We start from the raw sequence: 15,941 nt of genomic DNA, 5'->3' as shown, positions 1-15,941 counted from the left end.
TTTGATCAGTCAAATGGAGATTACGGTATTTTAATTATTTCGAATATTTATTAAATAAATACACTTTCTGATTCAGGGGAGTGATAGTTATAGTTGACAATAATCAATAAAATTATATAATTGTGAGAGCACACAGAAAACCTTTACATAACTGTTATGTTTGACCCGCCTACCGGAGATGACGTCTTACCTACGGCCCCTGTTTCCGTGCAGCGGATTGGTCGAGCAGCGGGTGTCCCGTCCTGAGCGTGGCGGGAGTCAAATGAAGTAAACTAAAACATGAAATGAGCTTCTACGCTGTTTGTCCATGAGCAGGTTCCGTTTAATGATGCACAGAAGTAAACGAGCCGGACAGAAGATGGTGGAAACTGCAAAACCAAAGCGCAACAGGACAAAGAGAGCAGCGAAAGAAGGTACATCTGCCATGTTGATTTTACTTAACGTGTTATGGACAGACAGTGTTTGTTGGTGTCTGCAGAGTCTGCGTCAATCAGAGAGGTGGTGAATTCCTCAGTTTCAGAATGACTACAGCCACAGTCTAAACACTCATCCTAGACATTAACCTGCGGGCTCGTTTGTTAGGTTCAGGTTTAGGTTTGGCTGTTTTCTTTTGTGCTGCACAGAACTATAATTATTTTAGAGATGTAATTTTCTATTAAATGACTCAACAAAGCCCTGAAATGTTTTGCTTTTCAAATGAGCAAAAACTGGGGAAGTTGTTTAATTCTGATGTATAGAAGTTTGCCAACTTTGTCTCTAAAGCCTGGAAAAGAAGGCAAGATGGTTTATTCAGTTAGTATCTAAAGAGATTTCTCCAGTACCACTAACTTGTCAGTGATTTATGAATTGTGTTATAGAGAGGGATGGTCTGAAGAGTGAATTGAGAAAGATGTTTTTGAATGTTTTGGACTTTCTCTGATGTTGAAAATGTATACACTGCACTTTGATCCTGGCTTGTGTGAATTTCATATTCATGACACAATAAAAAAAGTTAAGACATAAAAAAGTCTTCCTATTGATGCAGTTCCAGTGATCTTTATTTGATACTTCATTAAAATCACATATTCTGTTGATACACGTCTCCCTTCAGCAACATCTGAACCATCCTGTAGTGTTTGATAAATGTTTAATATCTTGTCAGTGGAATTTTCCTCATAAAAAGTTTGAATGAGAAAATATTTTTGGTCTTCCAGAGGAAACCACGAACGCAGCCTCGCCGGCCACGTACCACACTTTCCCTGATCCTGCCCATGTTGTGCTGCTGCGCTCTCAGCTCCTCAGCTGGTACGACAGGGAGCAGAGAGAGCTGCCATGGAGGACTCTGGTAAAAAAAAAATAAATGTTTCACTGGTTTTGTTCAACCCAGAGTCACAACCCTTTTATGATTATGAAAATACAGAAGTATGTTGCTCAGCCTCTGATTACACGCATTAGAGGATGTAAAACTAATGCTTACAAATACCATGAAGTAATATAACCGTCTCTTACAGGCTGTGACAGAACCAGACCTCAACATCAGGACATATGCAGGTATGAAAATATTTTCTTTTACAAATGTAGATATTTTTAACTGCTGCTGAAGCCATTTGCAAATCAGTTTCCTCTTTTTTTTATCCCCAGTGTTGGTTTCAGAAATCATGCTGCAACAGACTCAAGTTGCCACGGTAATAGACTACTACAACAGATGGATGAAGGTAGGTGTCTGTGAGCGATTAAGTACTTTGGATTCCTTATGACTTGTAAAATCTGGTCAGTACACTGTGCTGCCTTATGTGTAATTTGTACTCTCCCTTCATTGTGTTCCAGCGGTGGCCCACAGTGGAGGCTCTTGCAGCTGCTACACTTGAGGTGGTTGCTAACGGAAGCAGAGGAAGCTATGGTGACTTAAAAATATCACTGTTTTCAATTTGAATTTACTGATTTCATTCATTTGTAGGAGGTGAACCAGATGTGGGCGGGGCTTGGCTATTATTCCGGGGGAAAAGACTGCATGAGGGAGCTCAGAAGGTGTGTGTGTGTGGTGTGTGTGTGTGTGTGTGTGTGTGTGTGTGTGTGTGTGTGTGTGTGTGTGTGTTGCCCTTTATAATTGGTATGATTTAAAGGAAAGGATTAGAGGTTGTGTGTTAATAGTGTTACTGTTTTCTTTCAGGTCGTGACAGAGCTGAAGGGACAGATGCCTCGGACGGTCGACAGCCTGCTCAAACAGTTACCTGGTGTTGGACGCTACACTGCTGCAGCTGTAGGCTCTATTGCACTGGGCCAGGTTGGTCATGAGACACACACACACACACACACACACACACACACACACACTCCTTCTGATATATACATCTGCACCAGAGCTGTACACGTTTTTAGGAGCCAGAGTAAATCATCCCTGTTGCCTAGGTTACCGGAGCCGGTGGATGGCAATGTGATTCGGGTGCTGTGTCGCCTGCGGGCCATCGGAGCTGACAGCACAAGCCCTGCAGTGACCAGAGGCACTTTGGTGAGTTTAAACTCCAAACTGAACTACACCTCAACAAAGCTGAATTTGAACTTTTAACCAGTCCTTACTTTGACATCTGTGAACGCTGCTGTGATGTTGTTCTTCTTTCCTCGGGGGTTTTGATGTGTCGGTTAGGTGCCTACAAACTCAAACATACCTCTCTACTGGTCAGCTATGGACTGTACACACAGCTGTTATTGGCTCCCATAAACATAAACTAGTGGTGCTCTGCTCTGTGTGCAGCTCTGCACAGGATGATTCCTGCATGTTGCCGATTGTTTAAAATGAATCTAAACATTTGATCAATGAGCTGAGATTTTTATGTACTCAAAGGTATTAAAATGTCTGTTTTAAAAAGCAGCTTTTAATATTACCATAGCTTTAAAAACAGAGGTATTCTGTACTGAAGTCAGTTGGTCTTATTAAAGAAGTTTTGAAGTTTCAACAGACACTACAAATAATATCTTGAAACACACTCATTTTGGAGTGATTAACTGCTGTGATTCTAGTTTTTTAATGTGTCTTCTCTCTGTTGTATTTCAGGGGTCTAGCCAATACACTGGTGGACCCAGAGAGACCCGGGGACTTTAACCAGGCCATGATGGAGCTGGGAGCGCGGGTCTGCACCCCTAAAGGACCACTGTGTAGTCAGTGTCCTGTACAGTCTCACTGCCACTCTTATCGCAAGGTAAAGACTAACACAAGTGCTGACCATTGCTGAGAAGAAGTTGCCTTGCGTTGTAAACACAGAAGGAGCCAGTGCTAACAGAGATCCTTAGTGTCTCGGATCATAGTAAGGTCTGTGTCTGAATGTGCAGGTCCACGACAAACGAGAGCAAAACTCCAAGAAGCTTTTGGGGAAACTGGAGAGAAAGACTTCAGCCCTGCCTGATATAGAAGACTGTGGTGAGTCGTCCCCCCCCCGACCTCTCAGACCTTTCACGTAGTCTTCATAGTAAATTACTTAAAGACTTTTCTCCTCTCTGTCAGCAGCCAGTGGGACGTGTCTGCTGTGTCCCTCGGAGCCCTGGGACGACGAGCTGGGCGTTCAGAATTTCCCAAGAAAGCCGGCGAAGAAGCCGCCCGAGTGGAGCGAACTCTGACCTGTGTGGTGGTCAGACCTGGAGAGGAGGGAGAAGACGAGTACCTGCTCACACAGAGGCCAAACAAAGGTCAGTGCCCGCAGCGTTTTGTTCTCACGTCCCTATTTGTACCACTGAAAAAGAAAAGTGTGTGGCGTCTGTGTCGACTTTTTCATTCTGCAGCTTTAATTTAATTTTCCTCAGTGTTGATTTTAGCAGGGATTTTTGTTTTAGGACAGCTTTAAAAAGAACTTTTACAAAAAAGCGACTGAAAGTACAAAATAAATGTAAATTTTACATTAAATCGTCAACAATAGAAATGAATTAAGTAACATTTAATGTACAATTGGACAACCCTATTTGTTAAATGTTTTTGTTTGTCGTTTTGTCATCGTCAGGTTTTGTTGGCGGGCTTGTGGGAGTTTCCGAGTGTCCTGCTGGAGGAGGAGAGCTCTGAGATGAAACAGAAGAGGGCGCTGTGTGCTGAGATCAGCGGGACACTGGGAACTCACCTGACTGAGAGCCTCTTCCAGTCTGTCGGAGAGGTGAGTGACAGTAAGTGCATTCGAGATCAACTGCGCCTGACTTGATGGTGAAACGTGAACTGCCACTGACTGCTGGGAAACGACTGCAGTCAAGTCAGAAACAGACTACCCGCAGCGTGACTGAGCGATGGTGTTTGACTTTTCCCAGTTCTTCTCACAATTCATTAAATATATTGACCTCATTGTGGAAAACCTGCACATGACTGTTCCCGTCAACATGTCAAACTGTTTTGTAAACCTATACACACGCTGTTTACTCAACCAAAGATATGTTGTTCTAAACATTTAAGGCCAGAAAAGTGTGAAGAAGAAAACTAAAAGTATAAAACATCCAGGGCGATGTGTTCAGGTGTATCCAGTGTAATCTGGAAAGAAATCTGTTTCATTAAGACCCATATACTTGAGAATAAAAACCATGGGCTACCACAGTGCCAGGAGAGTGAAAAGAGGTGAAATATGAAGGATAAAAAATGTGATCTAAGGACTTTACTTCTTCTACAATAACAAACTGAACTATAGCGATGAACAGCTTCAATCTGGAAAGTAAAACTATAGTGTTGGTGCACAGATGTAAAAGGAGATCAGATTACTTAGATCAACTTAGATTGCTTAGAATAAAAACGTGCTACACGTCATTGGGACACCTAGTGTCACTATGCTGCTGACAGGCTGGATAAACCCTTTCTGTAGACATGTGACACTGATCGGTCGCTGCTGTTTGCAGGTGGTTCACATCTTCTCCCACATCCACCAGACTTACGTGGTTCACAGTATGCGTCTGAAGGACGGTGACATACAAGCGCAGAGTGAAAACGCACAGTGGCTCAGCAGATCTGCTCTGCAGGAAGCTGCTGTGTCCACAGGAGTGAAAAAGGTTTGTGTTGTGTTTCCAGAGCTTGTGTGTGTTGAATCCCTGCTGTGTGATTGAGGTTAGCAGTACCTGCAGCACTAGAAGAGGACTTGATTATCACAAACAGAAAACATGGTTTTACAGCAGCAGTCTACTCGCTCTAAATGTACTGTACTCACCAGAGGAACAGACACTTCTTGGGGTAAAAAAAAGAAAAAAGATTAACTAAAAATAAAAAGTAATGTGAAATATAAAGAGCAGCAAGTTTGTGACATGTAACATTTGTTGTTAGTTTTCTTATCACATTACAGGATTTTGCAGGTTTTAACTTCAGATTCTCCTTAATGTCACGCTGCTGTTTAGAGCTGATGTGGCGACGGTTTTTAAACTGTGAAATGAAAAAGGCATCGTCTGGTTACTGTGACGATTAAACACAGTTTTAGTGAGTGTGAAGCAGCTAGACGTTGAGCTTGTTTCAGACAGATGTGAAAGAAAGCAGCAGTGACTGAGTGTCCACGTATGTTCACGGGATCAACATGTCAACTCTCCTGCAGATTTTGAAGCTTTATGATTCTGCGGACAGTCAAAAAGAACAGATCTCTAAGGTGAGTGTTTCTACATATCCCTTACAAAAATTCACCTCACTTCATAGTCCTGTGCCAATAACAGATGACACACGTGTCGCTTATTTTTTTTCGTCTCATTCAGGATGGAAAGAAGCGAAACATCGCTGACAAGAAAGTACAGACCTCAAAAAAACCCAAACTGGGTGCAGCGAGCAGCGGAGGCAGGCAGCTCTCCCTCAGCTCCTTCTTCAAGACAGTGAAACAGGAATCTTGATGGAATTATGTGTGAGAATCCCACATGGTGCCTCTCCATGTGCATGAGCACCCTGTGTCCACATTAAGGTATTCTGTTGGTGCCGTGGTCTCATCACTTGGACTTAATACAAAATGCCATTTAATTGTTTTTAAGCAACCAGTTTTTAAATTGATATGAAATGAAAAAAAAATCAATACATTGCTCATGTGATATTCCTGTAAGACTTGTAGTGTGCTCTGATTTTTAATGACCTCATGGCAGATAATGTTTTTATCGCTGTATTACGACTTTTGGACTTTTGCTATTTCATCTATGCGATATCATAAAATTAACAACAAAACAAACAACAATAAAACAAATTTTAACAGTGAAAACAAGAGTGTAATTTTGGATAACAACCCAGTTCAGACACAGACTCAAGACGAACATGATGGTCATGATGATGGTCAGAGATTTATTATCTATATTTTAGCTATTTTTTGTATTATAAAAATGTTATGTTAAAATTAAACAAGTTTTCTTGTGATACATTTAGTATGTCATTAACTTTCAGAGGTCATTAAAACAATAAAGAGATCCAGTTAAGGCCTGAAGAGAATATATTGTAGCTCAAATCAGAAAAACTGACAGTGAGTCGTTTTACACAAACTTGATGTAATATTTTACTGTTGCTGCACTGATGACATTGTATTGTACTGGGTATATGTGTACACTAAGTGAATATAGAAATATTGAGCTAAACAGGAAAACATCGATCTGACTGTTTGGTGTTCTGTGTCACTCATCAGCTGTAAGACCTGAGAAAGCTGCATGGACATTGTCCTCAGTCAATCATTAACACTGATGATTACCACCAGCCTTGAACTAACAGAGCACTTAAAAACTGCTTTAAGTAATACTCAGGTGGAGGAAGTACTCAGATCTTTAATACTGCACTGCAAAAATACTCCATTAATAGTAAAGGTCCTGCACTGAAGATGTTACTTACTCTTTTTTTTTTTTTACGTTTTACTTAATTGCAGAAAAATATTATTAAAAGACTTTTTTTAAAGAAAGAAAATTTCTGACAGGCTGTTAAATACAATTTCAATTTCTGTCTACGTAAAAATATGCTGTAAGATAGTTTGATTCAAAACAATGCATTTTTTTTGTTACTAATAACTAAAATATTTCTCTCTGAAATGTAGTAGAAGTATAAAGTAGCATGAAAAAATACGCACGTGCCTCAACCTCTACTTCGGTGCAGCGTAAGAGGGAAAAAAAAGGTATTTTGGAAGGTAACAGCGCCCCCCACTGGGCCGAACCAGTAACCAACTGATCCTAAGGCGAAGAGAAACAGGAAGTGGTCCAAATCTTATTCGGTACTTTCTCCACTTGTATCCAAAGTCACTCAGGTGGAAGATAAATCCACATCGTCTCTGTGTTCTGCTGTGTTTTACTCCAACCTGTGGTTTGTTGCAGCAGCGCTGTTGTTTCTGCTCCGTCTGTCCTCAGTCACCGACCGCGGGGCGAGGATCAGGATCTGACCGCAGGGCGTGATGCAAGTTGAACTTTGCTAATAATTACTTGCCAGAAAGCGTCCAAAGGTTCTGCAGCGCTGTCACCAAACCTCCCTGCTGAAACACCGTTTGCGAGGTGAGAGCCTGTGGATAGAGCTTTGTCTGTAAATGCCTCAGATTTTAGTGTTTTTTTTTTTCTTTTGGTAAATCATTGCATTCCTTGTTGTTTTCAGATGTCTTCTGCGTGGCAAAGTGTCCTGTCTGTGCACCAGAGAATAGTGGACAATGGAGGTTTGATGAAGATGATTTTTTGTCCTACTTATGCAGTTCATTTTGCTTTATTTTTTTCCGTAAACCCATATCTGTTCTTGCACTTGTAGGGGAGATTCCCAGTCTCAAGCTTAAGCCTGTGTGTGTGTGTGTGTTGAGTGTGGGGGAGTTGGGAGCTGCAGATGTGCTCCTCAGCTTCACAATAACTGCTCTGTGGCCCGTCACATGGTTTGCCACCACTATGCCACTTTTTAAAATTACATTATCATGTTACAGTCATCTTTGCAGTGGATGTATGTGAGTGGGAGGAACACAGGCTCAAACTCAGGAAGAGCCCTTTAATTGTCAGAGGAAAAAAAAAGTCTTTTCATGCACCCAGCTGCGTATTTTTACTTTTTTCCCAGCTGTGTCAAACTGAATTTGGTTTACATTTACAAAATTGCAGATATAACAGATCATCTGAGCTGAACTGCAACAAGACAAACTGTAAGAATCCAGAAGGCAGAAATTAATATTGTCCTTTATCAGTGGTGACACTTTAAGGCAATTCGTAGCAAAGCTACGGATGTGACATTTATTTATTAATATGTGAACAGACAAAGAGATCTGTCATGTTTCCAGATAAGAGGACGGACCCGTGGCTGCTGGTCTACTCCCCCATCCCGGTGTCACTCATCTTCCTGGTCTACCTCTGTGTGGTCTGGGCTGGCCCTCGTCTGATGAAAAACAGGGAACCCGTTGACCTCAAAGTCGTTCTCATTGTTTACAACTTCGCCATGGTCGGCCTGTCTGCCTACATGTTCCATGAGGTGCTGCTTGAATGAAAATATTCTGTTTTACGTGACACATGTGGTTATATTGGAGGTATTTCATGATGTTATTGTTTTATTATTTCTAGTTCCTGGTCTCCTCATGGCTCTCAAACTACAGCTACCTCTGTCAGCCTGTAGATTACAGCACCAGCCCGCTGGCAATGAGAGTAAGTGTGTAAGATATTTGGTCTGCCACAAGCTACATTTGGATCATTATCCACAGTAAAATCACTTTTAAAGATAAAACACACACCTACCTTTTCTGAATTAATGAAAACGTGTTAAACTCACCTTTCCTCCATTGTTTCATCCCTGCAGATGGCCAGAGTCTGCTGGTGGTTCTTCTTCTCCAAGGTCATAGAGCTCAGTGACACGGTAAAAATGTCTTAGATCATTTTCAGTCTCTGTGAAATTCAGTCGAAGGAACAAGAGCACGAGACGTAACTCTAACCCTCTCCTCTGTTCCTCTCTCTGTGTGAGCAGCTCTTCTTCATCCTGAGGAAGAAGAACAGTCAGCTGACTTTCCTCCATGTCTACCACCATGGCACCATGATCTTCAACTGGTGGGCGGGGGTCAAGTACGTGGCCGGGGGACAGTGTAAGTCAGCCGCTGTAGTGAATTAATGTGATGACCCTGATGTGTTTAAAGTCAGGTGATCAACAAATCCCATTCAGTGGATCCTTCTTACGCTGTAGAGCTTCATTGTTTTTCAAAAATTATTTAAAAAAACACATTGGTGAGCCTCACCATTTCACTGGTTGACACGTTCCTTCATCACGTTCCTTCACTGTTGTTCATGCAGTTGATGCATACGCCGTCCCGTTGCTGTCCATTCTCACAGGAGCACCAAATGTTTCTTAATCCACAGCTGAAAGTAGTCCCTAACAGATGCACTATTTCCTCCTGTTTGAGCAGCTTTTACTGTAAACGGCAGTGTTTGAATATATTACTCTGGCTTTTTAAAAAAATGGACTAATACATTGTAGGCCTTAGTGTTTTCATGGGCTTTTTTTGACAATGAAAAACAAACTAGAATAACACCATAATTTATGTTGGTGTTAATTTACCTTTAAACATGACTAGATGTTTAAAGGTAAATTCCCCCCAGACAAAATGAGGTTGATAAATTTATGTCTGTTATGTATACTGACAAAAAACACAAACATTTAAGTGCAGAAGAGAAAATATTTATTATTCTAACTTTCCATAAAATCATATGCTCTCCTCCTTCATCTCAGTAGACAACTGCTCGTTATTTTAGTTTGCAAATAATGTTGTTAATGACAATGTGTATAACGTGAGTGAAATGCTCTAAAACTGGACTTTATTATTTGTATTTTGTTCTTTCTTCTTCTACTCTACAACATTTTAGATATGTTTAAATATGTTTTTGAATATGATGCATTGCTATAGATTAAAGTACACAATAGTAGATGAGGTAGTTCAAATTATCTCCACCACAACAGCTTTTTTGTACAGAAATGCCTGAGTAATAACATTACAGTATGATTCATTGTGGATCTGAATGATGTTGATTTGCAGGAGTACTTTTAATTTTATATTTTAAGTACATTTTGCTGAGGACTTTTACACATAGTGGAGATTTTTTCTGCTATTAATAGTAATAATTATTACTATGTTTATGTGAGAAAGACGTCTCAATACTTTTTCCACCACAGACATTTGTAGCACTTTTGATAATGCACTCTTCACTGTCAATAATTTAAAACTATTGTTTCTCTAATATGCATTTAATGACTTAAAGCTTGGGGTTGGGTTAGGGTTGATACTTTTTAATGATGTCTTTGTTTGTGTCACATCCTGCAGCGTTCTTCATCGGCCTCGTCAACACCTTCGTTCACATCGTGATGTACTCTTACTACGGCCTGGCAGCGATCGGCCCTCACATGCAGAAGTACCTGTGGTGGAAAAGATACCTCACGTCTCTGCAGCTGGTGAGTTGCTCCCGCTCAGTGCGACGGGAATCAGATGTGTACACACGGCGCGTTTTAACTCAGACTGATCTGAACTCTGTCGTCTGCCTCTCCAGCTGCAGTTTTTCATGTTCCTCCTGCACACGGGCTACAACCTGTTCACAGAGTGTGACTTCCCCGATGCCATGAATGTGGTGGTGTTTGGTTACTGTGTCACCCTCATCATCCTCTTTAGTAACTTCTACTATCAGAGCTACCTCACCAAGAAGAAGCAGAAATAAGACGCAGCGGTGAGGCGTTACACACAATCCAACGTAATGAGGCTTTAATGAAAAGAGCTGAAGCCAGTGCGACAAAGTATTTTACACAGGGAATGAAGTTTTCTGTGGCTGCAGTACTCACCAGCATCCACTAGAGGGCACAACATGCCCACATTATGAAGGTTTTTTCCCATGGTGCTCACCAACTGTCTATTACGCTCTACAGTCACAACAAGCTATTGATTGATCATTCAATTATTTATTTCTTAAATTGAGAAAGGACAAACATTCAAATGATTGTTGTAAACAAACTGTACATTTTATACATACAATAATAAAGTAGGTTGGTTTCTCTGCGTAATCGCAGAATTAATGCGCTCAGACCCTCCTCAGGAAATAAATCCAAAAGCAAAAACAACACTTAACAACAAAATGCAGGAATGCAAACTTTTTTTTCCACTGCTAAAACAACACAGCAAAATGATATATTCTTCTCTACACTCCAGTCTATAATAGATTGAAAGATGTAGATTAGAGAGACAAAAACATCAGAGGAGGGAGAGAACATTTTATTTAAAGTCTATTCAGGAGTTTTGTAGTGTCTGAAGTTTATATATTAAAGCTGAAAAAACTGCATGTGTAAGCTCTGTCTGATTGTACTGAAAGTGTGCAAATCTTAGCACCGATGTAACCAAGTGAAATTCTCTGTACATGATGAGTTCTTGGCCAGTAAATGTGGTTCTGAATCTAATAACAAAAGCTTATGTTGCTTATGTTGGATATCGATTGGAAGATGTTTTAAAAACTTGACTAATAAGAAAAGGAGACTTCCAAGTAATTTCTTTGACTTGTGTCATTTCTTCATTTAAATTTAGTAAAAATTGCAACAGTTGCAAACAGAACAAATCACAGGACGAATCTGAAAGGTCTCAGGATAATTACAGGAGCCTTCCAGTGATTTAGCATTGTACTTTCATTACATTAGGGGACTTGCAAGAGACAGATTAAAAAAAAAAACAGAGTGGACAAAACTGATCCAGCACAGGTCAAGATATCCTGACTTTAGTCTCTGATCCTACAATTCTCACACTGCAGTGTCTTTGTGAATATCAACCCTGCAGAGTGAATGTCCACATATTTAAAAGCTGCTTTCACAGCCACAGAAAACATTTCACATGTGTTTTACAGGCTGCGTGGTGCTCCTGTAGGACGAGTTAGCTGATCTTAATGAGTAAAATCAGTGGAGTGTCCCTTTAACGGAATCAGAAATTGGGGATTCTGACCTACTTACAAAACTGGATTAGACAGGTGAAATTTCAGGGAGTGTAGGGCAAGTAGTCCAAACTGACTTAATGTATAATTGAGTTTGATTTACTGTGTGACCGATAAAAAAACAGGAATTAGAGATGTGAGCGTGCGATGATGCTTGTGGAGGGGGTTGGACTGTAGAGCAGTAGTAGTAGTAAAGTGGGTGAAGCGTGCCTTGCTCCAGTGTTGCTCTATGTCTCTGTGTAGACGGAGGACATGTGGCTCAGGCTGCGGTCGAAGCTGCCCACCTGGAAGAAAATGCTCTCCTCTGGCTCGAGGAGAACTGGCACCCTGCGTTTCCTTGCAGCTCCTGGGTCAAGCTGAAGCCTGGAACGGACATGATGAGTTCAGTTTGTTTAATATATTTTGATTAAATAATTACGGTCAGCTTTTTAAGATCTCTTATGACTTCTGGCATGTGCGCCTGAGGTAAAAACGTCCTCACTTGCAGAGCCAGTGTTGCTAGTCGACATGTGGAAGCCATTGTGCTGATGGGAAGTGTAGGTGTGAGAATCTCCTGGGATGTGGACACCACCGACCGTCTGCTCCATCCTGTAGGAGTCTCCGAAATGGAAGCAGCTCTGAAAGCTGCCTTGGTATTCTAGGAAATGAGGGAGGATGTTGAAGAGTGAGGAGAGGGAGAGGGAGAGGGAGAGAGAGAGAGAGGAGGAAAATAGAAGCCAGACTTGATCAACTGCCACCAGCATCTATGGGTGATTGTTTCCAAGGTCAGCAAGCGTCCGCTCTATCCAGCTGAAGCTTAATGTGGATCTCAAATTATGACAATGCTATATTTGTGCTCGAACTAACTCGGCCAGTCCCGTAGTATGTAAGATTTGTCCCCATCGTCTCAGTTTGTACTCAGGAATCGACCACAGGAGTCACGATAATGGGAAGGCAGCCTTTCCTGGAGCGCTTTTACGCAACTCCCCGACCACAGCGTGGTTAGAGAGACGTCCATGTGTAGATCTTTACAGGGAAAACAGTGTTTAAGGCATTAGGAAAAAGGCTCGAGAGTGACAGCTGAGCCTGCCATGTTAGGGCGCTGAGAGACAGACGAATACATGAGCCAGCATTTTGTTGGCTAATTCAGCACAGGGAAAAGGCTTCCGGCATGTGGTTTTCCCCACTCCGCTTCTACGACTCTAATCTCTCTCTGTCCTGAAAATGCTCTGACGGAGCCACAGGGCAGTATCGCTGCTCTAAGAGACAACTTCCTCTCTCTGAGGCCTTTTATGTGGTCTGGTGGTACACTAAACGTTTGAAAAAGAACACAGGAATGGTCAGATTAGAAGAGCATTCAGGCGATCTGACGTCGAAAGTTCTCTCATAGGACGTTATATAAGAGTAATATACAGGCTGCATGTTGTTGATTCACCTGCCACAGGAAAAATTTCAGGATATTAAATTGAAACGCCAATGAACATTTTCAACGTAAAGCCAAAACAGATTTCCTAAAACAAGTTGAGTTTCATTCAGCCAGATGTCTCTGGGTCGGTCTTACCGTCGTTGGCAGACTGGTGATGGTGATAGTGAGAGTAGGGCTTCTGGTGAGGGGTGAACATGCTGTTTCTCCAGAGGAGGAGGTGGCGGAGGAGGAGGAGGTGGAGGAGGAGACGACGTCCCTGTTCCCTTCATCCCAGGAGACAGGAGGGGACCTGACACCCTGGAGTAGACACAGAGAGAGGGTGGGTGGGTGAGATATATACATTTAAAGCTCTCGCTCTGTTATTCCTTTCTTGACAGTCTCAATAATTGTTCAATAAAGTGCTTCATGCGTCGTGACATCCCAATCATAGCTGGCGCTACATGCCCGGGCCCTCGCTAACCACATGATCGGACAAACCCGGCGGAACAGTTAGTGATCCCTTAAACACACAGAAGAAGAAACAGTCCAGGCGTGTGGAAAACTTGGGCTCCCCACACGTAATCGTCCTCCCACCACATATTATGATCTTAAGTCAACAAACAGCAGAGTGTGCATTCAAGTGAAACCACCCTTCCCCCACTCTCTCTCTCACACACGCACACACACAGACACACACACTGCCACCATTGCAGTAACCCTCGGCTTTGTGGCCTGGAGAGAAGAAAGCACAATCGTGTTTACATTCATGACGTCTGAGAGAAGGAATATTAAGTTTACATGTTTGTGACTTTGCGGACTCGAGCAGCCTGGAGATCAACTGAGGTTTCCACATTTGCTTATTTTTGTGGATATTGATCACTTCAATAAAGTTTATCCATGTTATTGGATACATTTGTCATTTGATACAACAGTGGCATATTACATTCAGGGACCAATCGTCAGCTGTTCCTGCCCAGAGTTATATTTAAATGGGGCATTCTGTCGAGTTTCACTGTGCGCTGGGGAAACCACAATCTGGAGATCAAAGGTGTTAAAGCAAATGGTGAAATATTACAATCACTCCAGCTGATTGTAATTCTGCCATTTAGTGTCACAGTTAAATTGGTTCACCCCCTTCAAAAAACAGGCATAATGAAATGTGCGCTCAGCACCATGCAGCACTGAGCTTGTGCAGAAGCCTCAGCAGAATCTGTCTAACATCATATCATCTTACATGAAAAGTACGCTGCTATCATGACGGTTGTTTATTATTTTTAATAAGTAACAGTGTGCTCATGAAGGGATTTCTAAAAATCTGAATTACATCATGCATTTTAAGGGGAATTTAAAAGATCAAAGTCAAAGCCTGGTGTTATATAAATGTGATTGCAGTTTTACGTGTCTGTTTCAGGTCTAAATAAATTTCTGAGTCACATTTATGTTCAATTCACAGCTGTAGTCTTACTGGGTCGTACTGAGCAACATTTCAATTATAACAAAATAACGTGGCGAAAGTCTGAATTTAATCACTATAAAGGAATAATTTGACCTTTTTAAGAATACTCCTTTTCTATTTCTAGCCAAGAGTTGAATGAGAAAACTGATACCACTCTAATGTCTGAACAAACTAGAGCCAAGAGCCAGTTAGTTTAGTTTGGCACAAAGACTGTAAGCATGGGGAACAGTTAGCCCCGTCCTGTCTAAAGGTAATTTAAAAAAAAAAAAAAAAAACTCTCCTAAATTTCAGTAATTACCGTGTTATAACTTGTTAATTTGGTCACAAAACTAAAATGTAAGACTGACAGGTTGTACAGGGATATAGTGTGTTTATCACTGAACAACGACAGAAACCAGGCTAGCTGCTTCCCCTTGTTTACAGAGTTTACATTAAACTAAGCTAAGCTAAGCTAACTGGCTTCTCTCTCTAGCTTCATATCTACCATGCTGTGTGGTATCAATCTTCTCACCAAACTTTAAGCAAGAAAACAAACACGCATATTTACCCAAAATGTCAAACTATTCCTTTAACTTAAAGCTACAGCAGTTTAAATGGGAGCAGAGAGATTTTAATGTGAGTCTTGTTACGCCTTCATAAGATCACAGTGATAAATTTACCCTGGGGTGGGAACCATGTCTGGTATTTATTCAGACACTTAAATGTTAAATGTGAAATTTAACAAGAAACTCAAAATGACCACCAGTTTAACGACTTAAATGTTGTACACTTGACATTAACTTAATGAAACAGCAATCTGGTAAAAAATCCAGACTGATAGCCAACAGACCTGCCATTAAAAACAGTGCTGCCCCCCCCCCAAACCCTCCACCCCATCCGAAATATTCAGCAGCTACTTAGTACCTTCTCATGACTGCGTATCAGGAATGCCAACACATAAACTGCTGCTGTGTTACTATGTGGAAGCATATGGTTTGCAGTAAGCGCTATATGAATGTGATGACAGAGTGTTGCTAGAGGCGGCCGAGCCCTCAGATGACTGCTCATTGCTGGCCTGGCTGGAGCCTACTATATGACCTACTGCTCCATGCATGAGGGACGTCCCACCCAGCACTCAGTAGCTGGCAGTGGCTCAGTGCACGGCATTTGGCAGAGAGTGGCCCATGAAGGGGAGATGGTAAACGATGTCAAACGAAAGTGCAAGACGCTGCAAAGCTTTCCTGCCAATGCTAAATTTATTTTACATTTTACCTAGCTGTTGGACAC

The 15,941-nt window shown here is 41.5% G+C and overlaps 2 protein-coding genes and 1 long non-coding RNA gene across 3 annotated transcripts; 2 read left to right on the top strand and 1 right to left on the bottom strand.

Moving 5' to 3' along the window:
* The first annotated feature begins 201 nt into the window (after positions 1-201).
* Positions 202-6,931, top strand: LOC108893055 (adenine DNA glycosylase-like). Its single transcript, XM_051068202.1, is given in 19 exon segments — positions 202-413; positions 1,194-1,324; positions 1,491-1,530; positions 1,621-1,694; positions 1,807-1,848; positions 1,937-1,970; positions 1,973-2,007; positions 2,150-2,263; positions 2,389-2,400; positions 2,402-2,476; positions 2,478-2,488; positions 3,032-3,176; positions 3,307-3,394; positions 3,479-3,571; positions 3,574-3,680; positions 3,969-4,115; positions 4,840-4,989; positions 5,520-5,570; positions 5,674-6,931. Coding segments are annotated over 19 exon segments (1,587 nt in total). The 5' UTR covers positions 202-307; the 3' UTR covers positions 5,806-6,931.
* A 192-nt stretch (positions 6,932-7,123) lies between these two features.
* On the top strand, positions 7,124-11,197 carry LOC108893054 (elongation of very long chain fatty acids protein 4). The gene is made up of 8 exons (XM_051068200.1): positions 7,124-7,422; positions 7,520-7,577; positions 8,178-8,365; positions 8,455-8,535; positions 8,687-8,743; positions 8,852-8,966; positions 10,197-10,324; positions 10,420-11,197. Exons 2-8 carry the CDS (start codon positions 7,520-7,522, stop codon positions 10,582-10,584), a joined length of 792 nt encoding a protein of 263 aa, XP_050924157.1. The 5' UTR covers positions 7,124-7,422; the 3' UTR covers positions 10,585-11,197.
* Positions 10,803-13,428, bottom strand: LOC127140236 (uncharacterized). The gene is made up of 2 exons (XR_007810688.1): positions 13,376-13,428; positions 10,803-12,472 (listed from the first exon to the last, which is right to left on the bottom strand). It is a non-coding gene; the product is annotated as an uncharacterized LOC127140236 (long non-coding RNA).
* Between the last annotated feature and the right edge of the window lie 2,513 nt (positions 13,429-15,941).

Source organism: Lates calcarifer, unplaced genomic scaffold (genome assembly GCF_001640805.2).
Source record: "Lates calcarifer isolate ASB-BC8 unplaced genomic scaffold, TLL_Latcal_v3 _unitig_28_quiver_3005, whole genome shotgun sequence".
Lineage (NCBI taxonomy): Eukaryota > Metazoa > Chordata > Actinopteri > Centropomidae > Lates > Lates calcarifer.
The sequence above is the reverse complement of the archived record's forward strand: the minus strand, read 5'-3'. Positions and strand labels throughout refer to the sequence as shown.

Coding starts and splice junctions, on each gene's coding strand:
- LOC108893054 (XM_051068200.1), top strand. CDS start 7,520: ATGTCTTCTGCGTGGCAAAGTGTCCTGTCTGTGCACCAGAGAATAGTG. Junction 8,536..8,686: donor CCAGCCCGCTGGCAATGAGA/GTAAGTGTGTAA, acceptor TCATCCCTGCAG/ATGGCCAGAGTCTGCTGGTG. Junction 8,744..8,851: donor TCATAGAGCTCAGTGACACG/GTAAAAATGTCT, acceptor CTGTGTGAGCAG/CTCTTCTTCATCCTGAGGAA.